Below are 21,456 nucleotides of genomic sequence, written 5' to 3'. Positions count from 1 at the left end.
TCAGTCCATAATCATATATAGCCCCATATAAACCGATCTCGAGATTTGGTTTTGTAGCCTCTTGGAGGAGCAAATTTCATCCGAGTGAGTTGAAATTTGGTACATTGTGCTAGTATATGGTCATTAACAACCATGCCTACCTAGGTCCATATCGGTCTATAGTTATATATATCCCTCAGATAAATCGATTTCCAATCACGCAAAAATTGGTCCATATCAAGTTCATAATTGTATATAGCCCCCATATTTCAATTCTGGCTCTCTACGTACCGTGCAAGAAGTCCATATCGATTCGTAATTATTTGTAGACTTAACTATACATAACTTTTTTGTCTAATATATACCACATATGGGCTAACTTACGGCCGTACATACTTGTTTTTGCTGGGATATTGTAGGGGCTGGTTGGTAATTTTAAGATGATACTCAATTTAAGTACCGTTACAAATTTAAATAAAATTTTAATAGAATTTGATTTATATCAGAATTTATTATATAAATAAATAATACTTACACAAACCAAAATGAATTCATTTATCACAAGCTAATTGATAAAGTAACACCTCATAAATGGCGTTGGTCTAATAAATATTATCAACAGATCTGAAATTCCAAAGCGTTCAGCAACTTTTACCTTCTCAGGCAACGTCTTTCTGTTCTTTCCAATAAACATAGTAAAATGATGCAAAACAAACTGGAATTCAGAGAGGTATGCCAAAACGTAACAATTACTCTCCCATCAACTGTTTAGCAAAACAAACAAAAAGGGCAAAATAGTAAAAATGAAATTAATTAATATTCAAACATCATTGACGTTTTGATTCATACAAACCAGGTTTTAGTATTCGAAGTGAGGCAACAGCGCTGCTAACGTTGCTTAATTGATTCGTTGATACCACTTTACAGACGGGCAGTTCGAAAGTGGCAGTCTCGCGTAACACACGACTCTCGCAACGGTAACTGTGACGGTGACGGTAGAACTCGACTCGAAATCAAATCAAATCAAATGACTGCAAATGACAATGGTCGTGATGTCGTGGCAGAAATCATTGGAAATTTTGGCAAATGGCAATTGAAGACCATAATCTTTGTGTTTCTATGTAAAATTCCGGCCACCTGGTTTATGGCATGTATCAGTTTTACCGCTCCAGTTCCATTAAAATCGGAATATTATTGTATATCGCAATACAATAATGATACCAAAGACTTGTCCATGGCAAAGATGAGTAGTTTATATGGCCACCAAGAGGTTTTGGAAACAACTGATCGTGAATTTCTCATAGATCAATGCTATTATACTCCCATAGACCTCCAAGGAAATAGGAGTACAAATTTGGATAACTCCCAGAATCGTTTGCCTTGTGAGGAATTTCAACATAGAGCTGATTATTTATCGCTGGTAATGCAATTCGATTTGCTATGCTCTCGAGAAATGCTTGTTTCCCTAACTCAAGCTTTCCATGCTTTAGGTGGCCTAGTGGGAGGTTTACTAGCTTTGCATTTTTTGGAATCGTAAGTAATTTGGAATTTAAAATTCCTACCTTCCCTTAATCTTCCTTTTGGCCAGGATACGTCCAAAACATTTAATGCTTATTGGCATGATTGGTCAGATAATTTGTGGCAATTTAACAGGTCTCGTCTCGACATTTATTTTGCATGTCTTCTATCGTTGTTTAACATCGGTATTTTGTTCATTTATGATGACCGCTGGACAAGTTATTGGTAAGTAATTGGATTTATCGAAGAGATCTGAATGTGAACTTGGGACATTTTTATAAAAATAAAAAAATAAAAAAGCAAATTGGTAGATGCTTCATATCTTCTACATCTACACACAAAAAAATTTTTTTCTGATTCAATCACGAAATTAATTGATCCAATTAATTTTTTAATTGAAATGTCTTCAATCACAGAATTGATAGTATCAATTAAAAAATTAATTGACAGCCAATTAAAAAATTAATTGATCCAATTAAATATTTAATTGATACTATTAATTTGTGTGATTGATTTTTATTTCAATTAAAAAAATTGTTGAATCAATTAAATTTTTAATTGAATATTTTTTAAAACTCAATTAAGATTTTAATTGGAAAAATTTTCGTGAAATTTTTTTCTGTGTAGATTACGTTAGGTTAACCCTTATATTATGTTTGGGGTCATTTTATGACCCACATTGCATTTTTCATCCACATCGCATTTTCTTACTGTTGGTAAATAAATAAAAGTTCTTACTAAGTCAGTGCATGAATTGTTGACATGTACCAAATTCTTGCTGAGTAGTAAGAACCTTTAATTATATTCCAACAGTAAGAAATACTTCGATGAAAAATATGATGTGGGTCATTCAATGACCCCAACATAATATAAGGGTTAAAGTAATATTCATGTGATGCTGGAGAAAATTCGATAGCCAAGTTGGGCTAAGAAGCTAAAATGTGTTACCTACAGCTCCAAAGAATTAATTCCTCTAGAGCGTATCGACGAGTTAGTCTCAAGCTTTTACCATGATTAAAAGAACATCCGAGACCTCCATACTAAGAAATAGAGTATCATCATATACCCAGGTATCATCATATAGCAAGTATCATCATATAGGGTTTCGAACCCCAGAACCTATGTTAGAGAGAAGAAATTGTTACACCGATCAAAGCTAGGAGTTATGTGAGGACAAGGGAAGCGACTATTTGAACGTCCCTAAATCAAGAATGACAGTCGTGAGAACTTCGAACCCCAGAACCAATTTCAGAGGGAAACAAAATTGTTACACCGATCAAGGATATGGGGTGGTAGGGGACTAGAGAATAGAGTGCCATCATTACCCGAAGCGACTATCTGAACGTCCCTAATCAAGAATAACAGTTTTGTGAGTTTCGAACCCCAGAACCAATATCAGAGGGAAAAATTGTTACACATGTCAAGGATAGTAGCTAGGAGGGGACTATGGAATAGAGTGTCAAATCATTAGGCGAAGGGACTATCTGAACGACCCCATAAAACAAGACAGTTCTGTGAGTTTCGAACCCCAGAGGGAAAAAAATTGTTACACCGATCAAAGCTAGGAACTAGGTGGGGAATAAGGAATGACACTCTATTCCTTGTTCCCCACCTAATTCCTATCTGTAAGTCTCTAAACAAAGAATTCACCACTGTGGTATCACAATGGACTGAATAGTCAAAGTGAGCCTGATACATTGGGCTGCCACATAACCTAACCTAACCTAATCTAAATAAAGAATGATAGTTCCGTGAGTTTCGAACCCAGATTTTTTTAGGGACACTATAGGTAAGCTCAACTCTGATCATGACCAAATACACGGGCAAAGGCTAACGGATTATTGCTAAACCCCACGAAATCGAAATACCTTATAATACACAGAAACAAACATTTCCACCCACAGACACCAGATATTCTTATAAATTATCAGAAGATAAAAGTTGTTACCAGAGCAAAGAATTTAGGAATAATATTCAGTAGTTCACTTAGTTGGACAGTTCTGCTACGGGCCAAACTCATGCTAAATTAAGAACGCTGTGGTTCAGCCATTTACGCCGCTAAACAAACGAATTCTCTTAGCGAAAATTGGTATTGGTACCAGGACTGATTTATGGATGTGAACTTATTGGTAATTGTGACTCAGCGAGTCTACGGAAATTAAATGTTGCCTTCAATAGCATCATTCGTTATGTGTATGGACTAAATAGGCGACACTGGACCACACATCTAGCGAATTCTCTTTATGGATTTAGTTTTCAAACCCTCCTCAATACAAGAGTTTTGATAGTTTTGCAGAAAATTATTGTAAAACGGACTCCGGATAACTTGTATTACACATTGAGATTCATACGTTCAAGTAGAGATAAAAAATGAATACCCTTTAGGCGTCGATGTCTTGATTCCGAATGGTATTTCTTTATCAGTACAGTATGTCTTTGGAACACTTTACCGAACAATACACAAAGCATCAACAACCTCTTTATTAAAAAAATACGAATACTTCAATTATATCAGAATTAATTTTCATTAACTTGTCTTTAGTTAAACAATATTATATTACTTTGAAAACATCTTTACTTTTCTAAATTATTACTATTTTTAAAGATTTTTTTCTTTCCTTAAATTTTTATAAATAATTTAATTATTGTAACCCTAGTTAAGATGGATATTATTTGAACTACTGATATCTGCGCTATAATTATAAGACATTGTCTTGATGTATAGAAATATATAAATAAATAAATAAACTGCCCAGGAAACAGTTGGTACCATAACGGAAAACGTAGAGTTGAGGGAACATCTGCGCCGAAGCACTGTGCGGTATGTTTTGAGAATGAGAAGTACTTATAGCCCTATCTATATCCCTGTTCTGCAATTTATGATGTATGGAGCAAACTTGGTTCCTCTATTCAAAGTAAGCTAACGTAGTAGCATCCGCTCACTCCGCATTAAACTATCGGAGGTTACTACAAAATCTTTAACAAAAACGGTCAGGCAATCCATTTTGTGAGGTAATAGCCCTTGAATAATTCAACCATGTCTAGTCAATGATAATGCTGCAGCAGACAGGCACATGCGTTTTGGTCATTTAAAATACTGGTTTGAACAGTGATACCAACTCCCGAAGATCACTTTGTAATTATGAGTGAATGAATTTAATACTAACGTTTTTAATGACATTTTTATCACGTTCAGAAATTCTGCACTCGTCACTAGACTTTTAAAAAGAACCACCTTCACAACAATCTTAAGCTTTTGACAGTCTAATAAGAATTTTTGTATGAAAAGATGTCGTCAATTATACCCAATACTGTTCAAATTGAAAAAGGCACCAAAAGCACTACACGAAAACGCCAGATAGTACCAAGTTGGTGCTTTTTTTAGAAAGGCACTAAAAAGCCAATTTGGTGCTTTTAGGAAATCAAAAAGCACTGAATTTGGTGCTAAAAGAACCAAATTGGCATCACTGGTTTGAAATGTTAACGTTTGTTTGTATATGTGATATGCTATATAAGATGTATTATTAGTGAATTATTGAGTCTGTTTTTTTTTTTTCATTTAAGGTGGGTATTAAGTTCGAGTTTATCCGCTAAAAACGGCATTTTTTCACGATTACTTTTCTTTAATAATCCCTTTTAAGGAATACATACTTTGTGAAAATTTACTTTGGGCTTTTCCCCATCAGGTTATAATAAAATTGCAACAAATATCTATAATTTTATGCATTTTTCTTACTGATTTAGTTTTCACTTTAAACTCGAACTTAATACTCACCTTTAGGTAATTTTTTTGCATAGCTTGATTGAAGAATGGAATAGGGATATGAAAATCGAAAACAATTTCTCTACTTATTCGATTAATTGTTTTTAGATATCTAACAACACAGAGGGCGGTATTCAATGCGATTTTTCACGATTTTTGTGGTAACAAAAAGGATATATCTGGGCAGGAATAACTCAATGAGAAACCTCCTTTTTAGACGCAAGTACGAACGCCACAAAAAGAAGATTCCTCTTCCATTGCTCCGTCTTTATAAGATACAGAACTCGTCATTTGGAGAGAAAAATGAACCTCAATAATGAGACACCTCATTTTGAGAGGCGAGTACGAACGCCATAAAAAGAAGGTTCCTCTTTCATTGTCCCGTCTTTATAGGATACAAATCTCGTCATTTGGAGGGTAAAATAAAACTCTCGACTTGTGCTATTCACACTTGTTTTAGTCCTGGTCTGATTTCGGTACCAGAATCATATGATGAGTCTTAAGGCAAGTTTAGGAGTCTGATCTAGTACACACCTGGGAATATAGGGTCCCAGATGCTTCAGAATCAACAATCCATGTTTCCTAACCCAAAATGGATGGTTACAAGGAAGATCGGACGACGCGATTCAAACTTGATTTTGTCTTCACCTAACTCCAAAATCGGCATCACTCAACCCATTTTCCACGCCTATAGTATACTTTGTGAGCCTAAAGGCAAGCTGAGCGGACTGGTCAGATACCCAACGCTGCATGTTCAGATCCATCACCATCAACACTAAGTGCCCCTCGACCAATCTGCCTCAATTTGCTCAACGAGAGAGCTAAGCAGTTCAGTATTCATCGAATATGGATGTTAGGTCAAAGGGAAGATCGGCTTGCGCTATTCCCACTTGTTTTCGTCTTTGCCTACCTTCCGTAGAGGGATCGATCTACCCGTTTCCAGGCATAGTGAGTCTGAAGGCAACATGAGGAGTCTGGTCAGATAATCAACACCCTGTATGTCCAGATGCTACAGCATCAACAATCCAGAGGAGGATCTCTTTATCCGTTTTCCAGGAAAAAGGTATAGTTAGTGTATCTAAAGATAAGTCTGTTCACATACCCTGTATGTCGAAATATTTCCTCAACCTAACTGCTCCAATTAGCTCTAAACGAGGGCTGATCAGTTCAGCATTCATCGAATATTGACATTGGTTTGGGCGATTCACAATTGGTTTTGTCTTTACCTGACTTCAGTAGCGACCGTTTGCCAAGCAAAATGGTCAGATATTCAACAAACTGTATGTTCAGATGCTTCATCATCAGCTATCAGTGTTCCTCAACCAAACAGCTGCAATTTACTCTACGAGGAGCTGAGCAGTTAAGTATTCGTCGAATATGCTTATCAGGTCACAAGGGAAACTATACCCCTCTCTTACGTGGTATACACAAGCTCCCGAAAAAAAAATAGATGAGAATGCCCCAATTCTCTCTACAATAGGACAGAGCCACAAGCACATGCATCCCTACACGTAAGAGTAGGGCGCTCAGCTTACACGACTCTCACTTGCTTTTGTTTTTGCCTGACTTCCGTAGTGGGATTATTCTACCCTTTTTATGTATGTCAAGACGTTTCAGCATCTTCAAACCGAGTTCCTCAATCAAATTACCACAATTTTCTCTACAAAAGAGCAGTACATCGAATACTCTTATGGATTTCAGATCACCATGCAACCGGAAAACTCAATTGCCACACTGTCGAATTAAAAGGTTAGCTAGAGGCGGTCGAAAATGACGATTTTAAATGCCAGTGCATTGCTTGTGGAAATCTGACTTGAAGAAACAATTGAACATTAAAGTCCACAAAAAAATTTTTGGTAGTGTTAAAAATGAGCAATAACGTAGCAAAGTTCGAAATCCGATTAAAAATGCCAGTGTTCATATTATTGATCATTTGGTCCTTTTATTGAATGATATAGCCCTTGACTATTAATTTTAAAGAAATTGAATTCAGTATTGAATATTTGTTATTTTCTTGCCATATTTGTTTGAATTTAGTAATTTTTTCAACGTGGGGAATTTTCAAAAAACTGGCAAGCTAGAACAGTACTTAAGAGATCTTGTCGATACCGTTTTACTCATATAAATCCCATACATATTTCATTCTTCTATTCTACGAACGATTTTAGTTACCGACATAACTTCTGGACGTGAGAGAATGATAACCACAATCCTATCCGAACTATTTGCATCGATAGGACTTATGATTTTGCCCGGTGTAACCATGTATTGTGATAGCTGGAATTCATTATATGTGGCAATATCATCATCCCTCCTCGTCTTTATAATACCACTGAGGTGAGTACAAGGAATTTCATATACTATATGTTTCAGATTCTGCAGAGGTTATTTACGAATTCAAGCTACAACAGTGCTTTAGGTTTCAAACCCCTGCAACAGCGTCTATGAGCTTCTGCTCGTTTGAATTCGGATTCTTTTATTTGACAAGAACTATTAATCCCACCGCTTTAATAACCGATTTAAATTGTCCCTTTAAATTTTAATAATTTCAGATGGATAACCGAAAGTCCCCGTTGGCTGTTGAAACATGGACACATCGATGAGACTATGAAAATATTATTACAATCAGCCCAAATTAACCATAAAGATATTCCCTTGGATCTTCAAACTCGATTGAATCAACAATCTTGGGAATTAGAAAATAGTAGGACTCATCTATATTGGACAATATGGGATGGTAAAACTCCTAGACATTTTATAGCCTTACTCCATTGGATATGGTCTGTCGCGGTGGTCATATATACTGTAATGATTTTGATGATACGTCTTCTGGGTGTCAAGTATATGCATGTCAATACATTTTGTTTGGGTGAGAGATTGTATTCAGGCACTTGATAATTTCAAAAATAAATATTGAAAATTTCCCATTTCCCGCGATAGGTTTTGTAGAAATGCTTGGCATAGGCATGGGACTTTATATTGTCCTATACACCAGACGTCATTGGCTGATTTCTGGATGTTTAATGATATTTGCTGGTCTTACCACATATTTGTTATGGCTTTCACCGAATAATGGTAAGTGTTTGATAATGAGTATCGGTACAAGTAGAAATAATCGCTGTAAGAAAAGTCTTAAAAGTGGAAGGTTTTCATTTTTAGGAAGATAGCCGTCATGGTCCAAAGCATACCCGCCCATGAAAGGTTATTGATCCAATTACAGTTTCGACCGTACATCAAAAAGTTTTTCAGTGGTGGATGTTCCCCTTTCAGCAATGCTGGTGACATTTCTGAGTGTGACTCAGCGTTCGTACAGTTTAGTTTTAGGAATCCGTACTGATAATAGGATATTCCTTACGAGACTCAGGAGGAATAATGCCTCAAGCGTCCCAGCTTCTTATGAGACAATGGAGATTGGCCTCAACCTCAACCTTGATCAAGTTTTTACCTGACTTCAGTGGCGGTATCACTCTACCCACTTCCCAGATATGGTATATTATTGGTGAGCCTAAAAACAAGTCGTTGTGTCCGGTCAATAACTTTATTCTCTGCATGCTCAAATGCCTTAGCACCGGGGTTGACAATATCGGTAACTTGGGCGAACTATTGGTGCGGATTCCATAGGTTAGGTTATGTATAATGGAAGTCCGATAATTCAGGCTCACTTAGACTGTTCAGTCCATTATGATACCACAGTGATGAACTTCTCTCTTATCACTGAGTGCTGTCCGATTCTATGTTAAGCTCAATGACAAGGGACATCCTTTTTATAGCTGAGTCCGAACGGCGTTCCACATTGCGGTGAAACTACTTAGAGAAGCTTTGAAACATTCAGTAATGTCACCAACATTACTGAGAAGGGATAATCCACCGCTGAAAAACTTTTTGGTGGTTAATCGAAACTGGGTTTGAACCCACGACCCTGTGTATGCAAAAGGATACCATGCTAACTATAGCACAACGGTGGTTCCCTATGCCATGAATGCGTCGAATGGCACTCCTTAACGCCAATGTGAATACAATCCCATCATTCCCCTTGCCGGAGTTCGCGGAGACCGTTACTGTGGTTCACGTTGTTTCAGGCGCTGAGTTCCCTTGTATTCACCGACTTTGTGTTTTCTAGATTCAGTTTCCAGATTTTAGAACTAGAATCGTTTGCGCGTCCAACTGTTTCTGCTGGGAATTTAGACTTCAACTGGGAGATTCGAGCATTGGGTATGATGCGGTCGGATGTTGTGTTCATGGGGCCTCCTCGTTTAGAGTGGAAATGTGGAATCACCGATTTGCTTTCCCAAGGCTCTAGCTCTCTTGTTATTTTATCCAGGAGAGAATGTCAAAGTTCATTTGGGCATTAAAGTCTGTCTGCCCGTACTATAGCCACTCAATGCACGAATTATAACCTAAAGTCATGCTTCCAATCATCGGAATGCCACATTGTGTGTCTCGGCAGCACTGTATTTGACTGCTAATCCCATACATGTCCTGTAGAATTAGTTTCTGCCACAGCATAAAAAGTTGTAATATGAAATGCAGGGCCCTCTCCTCCACTCGTGCTGAAACACATTGGATCCATCACAATGGCGCAAGCCACAGGTGGCCTTTCATATCGCCTCTTGAATCTTCGCAACCCAGATTCGCTTCCCCCGGAGTTCATTACAATTGAATTGCAAAAATGATCTACTTTATTGATCTGGAGCAACAAAATGTGGTGTAAGGAGATTCGGGGGTGAATAGTGTTGTGCGGTAGGAGTATGTAGATTTGCGTAAACTGACGACTCACTGATGCTTTCGCTGGCACATCACCCAGCCACGCAGTCACTGAGTGCACTCCTACAAAGAGTCTAGGCTGGATTAGTTCCGAAGGTTCGCCCTCCATGCCCCGATTACACCACACCTAAACTGAACGGTGGTGGATTACGTTCTCGCAGTCCAAGCAGAACCATGTTAGGTTAGGTATAGTGGCAGCCTAATTAGACTATTCAGTCCATTGTGATACCACTGTAGTGAACTTCTCTCCCATGGCCCGGGATTTTCCTCAATTCCGACTCGAACCAGAAGCAAACGGAGGACGTTCTGCAAGATGCACCTCATCCAATACGAGATATCAAACGATTCATAACACTTACTTGGCAGTCACTGAGTTTGATCCATCGGGTCTTTCCGGTACCTTGCGAATGCACCAATTAAATAGAGTTTATTCATATCATAAAGGCTCGACACCATCCCATAAAGCACGAGCAATATGGCTATAATTCGTGTACCCTACTTCAATTACTTTTAAATGTGATACCACAGTGGTGAACTTTCTTAGATTTCTTGGAATTTATTTTATTAATTTTTTATTCTTTTCAGTTAAAGAATCCCGAAAAGCCGCCTATGAACTGTTATTTTGGTTAATTTTAAAAATGTTAAATTCCGCATCACTTGTAGTTTTGACAGCTTGCACCGGACAAATGGTTTCACCAGAGAAGAGACCCATGCTAATGCTCTCAGCGGGTTGTTTCAGTCGTTTCTGGTTAACTGTAGTTCCATTCACATTAGTTGTAGGCAAAATTCATTATTTATTACCAATGACCATGTTTGCCACCGCTGCCATTAGTAATGGCATTATAATGTGCTATTTTAATAGGCACTTTCAAAAAAATGTAAATGCCAAACCAGCTAAGATGATTTCGATGCCGATCTCACAATATCGTAAAAGATCTTCGTTACTATTTGAAAATATTTAGATCAATTTTATATTAGATAGATAAGATCACAAAAATGTTGATTACAAAAAAAGTAAAAAAAAAAACAAACAATGTAAAATTATACAAATTTTTGAAATTTTTACTTTTTTATGAAAAATGCTTGTAATTAACAGGATGGCTGATAAGTCCCCCGTCTGACACATAGATGGCGTCGCTAGTATTATTTTTATATAGTACCAACCATCGAATGGTTCGTGTCAAAATTTGACGTCTGTAAGTCTATTAGTTTGTGAGATAGAGCGTCTTTTGTGAAGCAACTTTTGTTATTGTGAAAAAAAGGAATTTCGTGTTTTGATAAAATACTGTTTTCTGAAGGGAAAAAATACGGTGGAAGCAAAAACTTGGCTTTATAATGAGTTTCCGGACTCTGCCCCAGGGAAATTAACAATAATGGATTGGTATGCAAAATTCAAGCGTGGTGAAATGAGCACGGAGGACGGTGAACGCAGTGGACGCCCGAAAGAGGTGGTTACCGACGAAAACATCAAAAAAATCCACAAAATGATTTTGAATGACCGTAAAATGAGGTTGATCGAGATAGCAGAGGCCTTAAAGATATCAAGGGAACGTGTTGGTCGTATCATTCATCAATATTTGTATATGCGGAAGCTCTGTGCAAAATGGGTGCCGCGCGAGCTCACATCCATCGAATGGTTCGTGTCAAAATTTGACGTCTGTAAGTCTATTAGTTTGTGAGATAGAGCGTCTTTTGTGAAGCAACTTTTGTTATTGTGAAAAAAAGGAATTTCGTGTTTTGATAAAATACTGTTTTCTGAAGGGAAAAAATACGGTGGAAGCAAAAACTTGGCTTTATAATGAGTTTCCGGACTCTGCCCCAGGGAAATTAACAATAATGGATTGGTATGCAAAATTCAAGCGTGGTGAAATGAGCACGGAGGACGGTGAACGCAGTGGACGCCCGAAAGAGGTGGTTACCGACGAAAACATCAAAAAAATCCACAAAATGATTTTGAATTACCGTAAAATGAGGTTGATCGAGATAGCAGAGGCCTTAAAGATATCAAGGGAACGTGTTGGTCGTATCATTCATCAATATTTGTATATGCGGAAGCTCTGTGCAAAATGGGTGCCGCGCGAGCTCACATTTGACCAAAAACAACAACGTGTTGATGATTCTGAGCGGTGTTTGCAGCTGTTAACTCGTAATACACCCGAGTTTTTCCGTCGATATGTGACAATGGATGAAACATGGCTCCATCACTACACTCCTGAGTCCAATCGACAATCGGCTGAGTGGACAGCGACCGGTGAACCGTCTCCAAAGCGTGGAAAGACTCAAATGTCCGCTGGCAAAGTAATGGCCTCTGTTTTTTGGGATGCGCATGGAATAATTTTTATCGATTATCTTGAGAAGGGAAAAACCATCAACAGTGACTATTATATGGCGTTATTAGAGCCTTTGAAGGTCGAAATCGCGGCAAAACGGCCCCATATGAAGAAGAAAAAAGTGTTGTTCTAGCAAGACAACGCACCGTGCCACAAATCATTGAGAACGATGGCAATAATTCATGAGTTGGGCTTCGAATTGCTTCTCCACCCACCGTATTCTCCAGATCTGGCCCCCAGCGACTTTTTCTTGTTCTCAGACCTCAAAAGGATGCTCGCAGGGAAAAAATTTTGCTGCAATGAAGAGGTGATCGTCGAAACTGAAGCCTATTTTGAGGCAAAACCGAAGGAGTACTACCATGGTATGGTATCAAAAAATTGGAAGGTCGTTATAATCGTTGTATCGCGCTTGAAGGGAACTATGTTGAATAATAAAAACGAATTTTGACAAAAAAAATGTGTTTTTCTTTGTTAAACCGGGGACTTATCAGCCAACCTGTTACCACTCCAGACATGAAGAGAGATTGGTAAGTATAGTGAGATTAATTACAACCGTTTTAAAGCCTACTTTAATTGTGCTGGCCAGAGAATGAAGCCGCCGAGTCGCGCCGCCTATTTTAGCCGTCGCCAACCTGCTGGATAAAAGCCGCCGCTCTCAAAATCAATACATCAAAAATATTGGTTTAAATCAGAAAAATGTATTAATTGTCGTTGTATATTTTGTCAAAATGTTTAACTTTCCATCCAAAATCCGTCATTATCAAGTTGCTATAATAATTTTACAAAAATTCAGCTCAGTAAATGTGAGTGTAAGATTGGTTGTACAACTAATTTCATTACCATTCGGATAACTTCAAATTGGTTTTATAATGGATAATTATCCGCCGCCGAATCGACAAATTTATACCGGCTTAGCTGTCAAGCAAAATAGAGGCAAAATATTATTGTCAGCCGCCGCCGACAAAAATGGGTCGGCTTATTGTCTGGTGCTGGCAATAAGTAAATAGCCGGCGCCTATGACTATATACCTCCAAAGGCACAAATGTTTCTACTGTATTCTCTCTTTATGTTTAGGTTAGGATGGAGGATGAAACCAGTCCATAACAGAAGGAGCTGGTTCACAGATAGACCATGTTGATCCATTGTGTTTCCTCATAGTTGTTTTCTCTAATCTTCATCAATCGTATTCGGACGAGTTCCAAAAAAAAAAGAGCTTTCTAGGTCTTCCTTCCCAAGGCCTTGATTGAGGCAAGTATGTCCTTCAGATTGCAATTCCCTACATCCTTTATATCCTGAAAGAAAACGGAGTCCAGTATCTTCTTTCTTCTGGAGGATAATGCTGGACACTGGCATAGAAAATGGTAGGAGCCTCTGGGTCCAGACACCATCGACAAATATCGACAGTCATTTAGCCAATCCTTACCATGTGTTTTCCAAATGTGTTATGTCATTGTAAATTTTTGCATTGGATCATTCCCCATCCAAGTTATAATAAAATTTTCAACAAGAAGATATAATTTTACTCTGTTTTTCAGATTTAGTTTAGATTTTAGCGGCTAAACTCGAACTTAGTACCCACCTTAAACGATTTATTAATTTTACACATAAGTTTTTACTCCACAGGATTATAGATGTGAAAACTAGTATCTACATTTTTATCTATCGGATAATTTGAGGAGTATCGCAATACAACCCTGGGTATTTGTTTTCCACTAACAGCAACGGCAGAAACCTAATTAAGCAACGTCCTAAACCATATAGACTAAATCCATACTCACACTAGATGGCGACTGAGATGTCACACTAGATGGCGACTGCGATGTCACCCTCTATTGATTGAAATGGAAATGCAGCGAAAGATAATTTAATCTGATTTCGCTTAAATGCAAAGTAGATATACAGTAAGCAATTTATGCAAGCAAATAATATTTTTTGGAAATTATCAGTGTGGCCATTTTAGCATTTTTGCAGCTAGATTTAGAATTTATTTTATGTATTAGCATTTAGCATATTTTTTTAGTTTTTTCCAATTACTAATATAGCATTATTTGACCACACATTTTCAAATACGTTAGTACTTGTAAAAGTTATAAATTTATTCAATTTTGTATTACATTCAGAAAGTAGCAGCTTGAAACCATGGTTGCCACAGTTGGTAGAATTCTACCAAAAATGGTTGATTTTTTACTGTTTGGTAGATTGGTAGAATCCTTAAAGTTTTAGTAGATTTAAAATTTTTACAGAAATGCAAATTGGAAAAATATTCTATAGAGATAATAGTTTAGCAAAATTTTCAATAGAAATACAATTTTGACAAAATTTTTTATAGAAATAAAATGTTGACAAAATTTTTTATAGAAATAAAATGTTGACAAAATTTTCTATAGAAATAAAATGTTGACAAATTTTTCTATAGAAATAAAATTTTGACAAAATTTTCTATAGAAATAAAATTTTGACAAAGATTTCTATAGAAATTAAATTTTGACAAAATTTTCTATATAGAAATAAAATTTTGACAAAATTTTCTATAGAAATAAAATTTTGAAAAAATTTTCTAAAGAAATAAAATTTTGCCAAAATTTGCTATAGATATTAAAATTTCGACAAAATTCTCTATAGAAATAAAATTTTGACAACAAAATTTTCTAAAGAAATAAAATTTTGACAAAATTTTCAATAGAAATAAAATGTTGACAAAATTTTCTATAGAAATAAAATTTTGACAAAATTTTCAATAGAAATAAAAATTTGACAAAGTTTTCTATAGACATAAAATGTTGACAAAATTTTCTATAGAAATAAAATGTTGACAAAATTTTCTATAAAAATAAAATGTTGACAAAATTTTCTATAGAAATAAAATTTTGACAAAATTTTCTACAGAAATAAAATTTTGACAAAATTTTCTATAGAAATAAAATTTCAACAAAATTTTCTATAGAAATAATATTGTGTCAAAATTTTCTATAGAAATAAAATTTTGGCAAAATTTTCTATAGAAATAAAGTTTAAAAAAAAATTCTGTTGAAATAAAATTTTGACAACAAAACTTTCTAAAGAAATAAAAGTTTGACAAAATTTTCAATAGAAATAAAATTTTGACAAAATTTTCTATAGAAATAAAATTTTGGCAAAATTTTTGTATAGAAATAAAGTTAAAAAAAATTCTATAGAAATAAAGTTTTAAAAAAATTCTATAGAAATAAATTTTTGACAACAAAATTTTCTAAAGAACTACAATTTTGACAAAATTTTCTAAAGAAATGAAAGTTTGACAAAATATTCTATAGAAATAAAATTTTGAAAAAAATTTCTATAGAAATACACTTTTGTCAAAGTTGTCTACAGAAATAAAGTGTTGACAACATTTTTTATTGAAATAAAATTTTGACAAAATTTTTTATAGAAATAAAATTTTGACAAAATTTTTGATAGAAATAAAATTTCGAAAAAATTTTCTATTGAAATAAAATTTTGGCAAAATTTTCTATAGAAATAAAACTTTGGCAAAATTTTCTATAGAAATAAAGTTTTAAAAAAAAATTCTATAGAGATAAAATTTTGACAAAGTTTTCTATAGAAATAAAATTTTGGCGAAATTTTCTATAGAAATAAAATTTTGAAAAAAACTTTCTATAGAAATAAAATTTTGACAAAATTTTCTATAGAAATAAAATTTCGACAAAATTTTCTATTGAAATAAAATTTTGGCAAAATTTTCTATAGAAATAAAATTTTGGCAAAATTTTCTACAGAAATAAAATTTTGACAAAATTTTCTATAAAAATAAAATTGTGGCAAAATTTTCTATAAAATAGAATTTTAACAAAATTTTCTATAGAAATAAAATTTTGACAAAATTTTCTATAGACATAAAATTTGGACAAAATTTTTTACAAAAATATAATTTCGACAAAATTTTCAAAATTTTTCTATAGAAATAAATTTTGGCAACAAAATTTTCTAAAGAAATACATTTTTTACAAAATTTACTAAAGAAATAAAATTTTGGCAAAATTTTCTATAGAAACAAAATTTTGACAACAAAATTTTCTTTAGAAATAAAATTTTGACAAAATTTTCTAAAGAAATAAAATTTTGACAAAATTTTCTAAAGAAATAAAATTTTGACAAAATTTTCTAAAGAAATAAAATTTTGACAAAATTTGCTATAGAAATAAAATTTCGATAAAATTTGCTGTAGAAATAAAATTTCGACAAAATTTTCTAAAGAAATAAAGTTTAAATTTAAATTTTTATTAAAATTAAATTACATTTGAAGTCTTACGATTTTAACGGAAGAGAAAAAGAGTGTCTTAAATTTAAATAAGTTTCCAAAAAAATAGATTACGTTATTTTATATATTGGGTTAGTACGATTTAACAGTATATTGATTGACACCTTTTTGTTATGAAGTTTCGACAGATTTCTATCTATATAAATATTTGTTTAAAAAAGGAGAAATGTTTGTATACCAATTAACACCACATCGAAAATATCTATATCAATTTTATATTTATACTAAAAAAAATTAATAAATTCTTTGGTCGCTGAACAACGTCAACATCATGGATATTGTGTTGTATACTTACCATATATCCACCTTATAGGACAATTTCCGTTACCAATGTCAATAGCATCAACTACGTTATAGTTGCGGTCAAGGTTGTTCGTCTCTTCCTCAGAGGTATTAATATCAACATGGAATATTTATTTCTGTTATATACGAATCAATATCAGACACCAAAGTCAACAAACAAACAATAGTTCTTAATAAATGAACTAAAGTTGTGTAATAATAACAATATTAAGGCTAAAAAGAAAAATCTAATTTTATTAATTGAAATCAACTATGAGAAATAATTTCATTGTAACAAGACTCGCAACTGCAATAGACATCTATGAAATTAATTCTTTAGGCAAATTCAAAAGTTGTAAATTATCCTTTGGTTTTTTTACTTGATGTTGATTTTCTAGTTTGATTTTTTTCCATTATAGAAATACCCAACTACAGGTGTTAACCATTTCTATTAACATAATTAATTAATAAATCTGTCATTAATTTATGAATAAGTGAATCAGTAAATATTGCACGCAAAATATGAATTTTATCTTGAGATATTTTCTCAATATTGTTTAGTGGATTTTTCTCGAATGAAGTAGTTTTTGTATTTTAAACAAGTATATACAGAACTAAGTTCGGCCGGGCCGAATCTTAAATACCCACCACCATGAACCAAATATTAGGGTTTCCTTTGAAATTTCAGGAGGGCTTGAGGACACTTCCTGAAGATAAATTTAAAGATTTCACCTATGAGGACTATATCAGATTCTGGATTTATAAGAACCATTTTTGTTTGAGTTTTAGAGGAATCATTAACATCTTTTGTAAGTGTGCAAGAAAATTATAAAATAACGTCTTGATTTGAAATCTTAAATCTGTAGAAGTAAAATTTGGAAATTTTACATTGAGTTTCAAGCAATTTTCATGATAAGTGCGCCTTCTACACCCTCAAGAAGTGAAGTCGGTCTATATGGAGGCATTACCAAATGGACCGATAAAAACCTAATCCGATACACGTTTTTGTGAGCCTAAAATACCAGAATATTTACAACTTCAGGCAAATCAGATAAAAACTACGGTTTCTAGAAACCGGGGGATCGTTTTTATGGGGGCTATACCAAAATATGGCCCGATACTCACCATTTTCGGCACACCTCTTTATGGTCCTAAAATACCTCTAGATTTCCAATTTCAGACAAATTGGATAAAAACTACGGTTTCTATAAGCCCAAGACCCCAAATCGGGAGGTCGTTTTATATGGGGACCATACCAACACATGGACCGATACTCACAATTTTTGGCACACGTATTTGTGGTCCTATAATACCTCTAGATTTCCAATTTTAGGTACATTGAATAAAAACTGCGGTTTCTATAAGCCCAAGAAGTAAAATCGGGAGATCGGTCTATATGTGGGCTATACCAAAATATGGACCGATACTCACCATTTTTGACACACCTCTTTATGGTCATAAAATACCTCCAGATTTCAAATTTCAGGCAAATTGGATAAAAACTACGATTTCTATAAGCCCAAGACCCCAAATCGGGGGGTCGGTTTATATGGGGACTATATCAAAACCTGGACCGATATAGCCCATCTTCGAACTTGACCTGCCTGCAGACAAAAGACGAGTTTGTGCAAAATTTCAGCACGATTGCTTCATTATTGAAGACTGTAGCGTGATTACATCAGACAGACAGACAGACAGACAGACGGACATCGTTATATCGTCTTAGAATTTCTCCCTGATCAAGAATATATATACTTTATATAGTCGGAAATCGATATTTCGATGTGTTACAAACGGAATGACAAACTTATTATACCCCCGTCACCATTCTATGGTGGTGGGTATAAAAAATATTGAAAATATATAATGGGATATTATAATGGGAAATAACTGGGGTAGTTGAAAAATTAGTGTCATTATCCACCAACAATATCCCTATCCCTACACGTGCGAAAAAGACTGTTTTTCATATGTTTGGGTGTAAAAATTATATGTTTGGAACTCACATTTTCTAACACAATATTTTTAAGTGCAAGCATATATTTTTAATAAAGTAGCATAACATGTTTGGGACATATATGTTAATATGTTAGAACATATTAATTTGGGACAAAACATTTTTGTAAATATAATATGTTTGGATGCAAACATATATTAATGTAGAAATAGCCTATAAACATTTATGTATTTAGAAAGAGGGAGATAGAGAGTATGCTGCAAGTAAAAGAACGGAAGTAACCAATTGGCGCCTTAAAAACATATACATACACAGACTCACAGAAGTTTACCCCTAGATTTGGCTTACGAAGCCTCTTGGAGGAGCAAAATTCATTCGATCCGGTTGAAATTGGGTACGTGGTGTTAGTATATGGTCTCTAATAACCACGCAAATATTGGTCCATATCGGTCCATAAATATATATATATATAGCCCCCATATAAACCGATCCCCAGATTTGACCTCCGGAGCCTCTTGGAGGAGCCAAATTCATCCTATCCGGTTGAAAGGTGATACGTGGTGTTAGTATATGATATCTAACAACCATGCAAAAATTGGTCCATATCGGTCCATAATTATATATAGCCCCAATATAAACCGATCCCCAGATTTGACCTCCGGAACCTCTTGGATGAGCAAAATGCATCCAATTCGGTTGAAATTGGTACATTGCGCTAGTATATGGCCGCTAGGAGCCATGCAAAAATTGGGCCATATCGGTCTATAGTTATATATAGCCGATCGCCAATCACACAAAAATTGGTCCATATCGCCAAAAACAATCTACCAAAATTTTATTTCTATAGAAAATTTTGTCAAAATTTTATTTCTATAGAAAATTTTGGTCAAACTGAATTATATAAGTATATAATCGGCCTTTTTTTATACCCTCCACCATAGGATAGGGGTATATTAACTTTGTCATTCCGTTTGTAACACATCGAAATATTGCTCTAAGACCCCATAAAGTATATATATTCTGGGTCGTGGTGAAATTCTGAGTCGATCTGAGCATGTCCGTCCGTCCGTCCGTCCGTCTGCTCTCGACTTGAAACTTGGCACAAGTAGTTGTTATTGCTGTAGTTCGGATGGTATTGCAAATGGGCCATATCGGTCCACTTTTACGCATAGCCCCCATATAAACGGACCCCCAGATTTGGCATGCAAATCCTCTAAGAGAAGCAAATTTCATCCGATCCGGCTCCATATAAACCGATCCCCAAATTTGGCTTTCGGAGCCTCTAAGAGAAGCAAATGCCATCCGATCAGGCTGAAATTTGGTACATGGTGTAAGTATATGGTCTCTTATGACCATGCAAAAATTGGTTCACATAGGTCCATAATTATATATAGCCCCCATATAAACCGATCCCCAGATTTGACTTCCGGAGCCTCTTGGAAGACCAAAATTCATCTGATTCACTTTAAATTTGGTATGTGGTGTTAATATATGGCCTCAAACACCCATGCAAAAATTGGTCCATAATTATATATAGCCCCCATATAAAGCGATCCCCATATTTGGCTTGCGGAGCCTCTTGGAGGAGCAAATTTCATCCGATCCGGCTGAAATTTGGTACATGGTGTAAGTATATGGTCTCTAACACATATGCCAAAAGTGATCCATATCAGTCCATAATCATATATAGCCCCCATATAAACCGATCGCGAGATTTGGTTTTGGAGCCTCTTGGAGGAGCAAATTTCATCCGAGTCAGTTGAAATTTGGTACATTGTGCTATTTATGGCCGTAACAACCATGCCTAACTAGGTCCATATCGGTATATAGTTGTATATAGCCCTCAGATAAATCGATCCCCAATCACACTAAAATTGGTCCATATCAAGTTCATAATTGTAGCCCCCATATAAGCGACCCCCATATTTAAATTCTGGCTCTCCATGTACCGCGCAAAAATCCATATCGATTCGTAATTATTTGTAGACTTACCTATATATATAACTTTTTGTCTAATATATACCACGTATGGACTAGGTTAGGTTAGGTTAGGTGGCAGCTCACTTAGACTATTCAGTCCATTTTGATACCACATTGGTGAACTTCTCTCTTATCACTGAGTGTCGCCCGATACCATGTAAAGCTCAATGACAAGGGACCTCCTTTTTATAGCCGAGTCCGAACGGCGTTCCACATTAGAGTGAAACCACTTAGAGAAGCTTTGAAACCCTCAGAAATGTCACCAGCATTACTGAGGTGGGATAATCAACCGCTGAAAAACTTTTGGTGTTCGGTCGAAGCAGGAATCGAACCCACGACCTTGTGTATGCAAGGCGGGCATGCTAACCATTACACCACGGTGGCTCCTACGTATGGACTAACTCCCAATTTAGAAAACGATGTTAAGAAGTTTTAAAATACCTTGCCATCGATAAGTATTACCACAACGCAAGTAATTCGATTGTGGATGACAGTCTTTCGCAGAAGTTTCTACGCAATCCATGGTGGAGGGTACATAAGATTCGGCCTGGCCGAACTTACGGCCGTATATACTTGTTTTTGT

General features: G+C 35.2%; 1 protein-coding gene across 1 annotated transcript; it reads left to right on the top strand.

Moving 5' to 3' along the window:
* The first annotated feature begins 908 nt into the window (after positions 1-908).
* On the top strand, positions 909-11,074 carry LOC142220689 (solute carrier family 22 member 3-like). The gene is made up of 6 exons (XM_075289957.1): positions 909-1,512; positions 1,568-1,722; positions 7,429-7,597; positions 7,813-8,129; positions 8,201-8,335; positions 10,610-11,074. Exons 1-6 carry the CDS (start codon positions 1,007-1,009, stop codon positions 10,984-10,986), a joined length of 1,659 nt encoding a protein of 552 aa, XP_075146072.1. The 5' UTR covers positions 909-1,006; the 3' UTR covers positions 10,987-11,074.
* Positions 11,075-21,456: the final 10,382 nt, after the last annotated feature.

This window comes from Haematobia irritans, chromosome 1 (genome assembly GCF_050003625.1).
Source record: "Haematobia irritans isolate KBUSLIRL chromosome 1, ASM5000362v1, whole genome shotgun sequence".
Taxonomy (NCBI): Eukaryota; Metazoa; Arthropoda; class Insecta; order Diptera; family Muscidae; genus Haematobia; species Haematobia irritans.
Note: the sequence above shows the minus strand (reverse complement) of the source record. Positions and strands in the feature narration are given on the sequence as shown.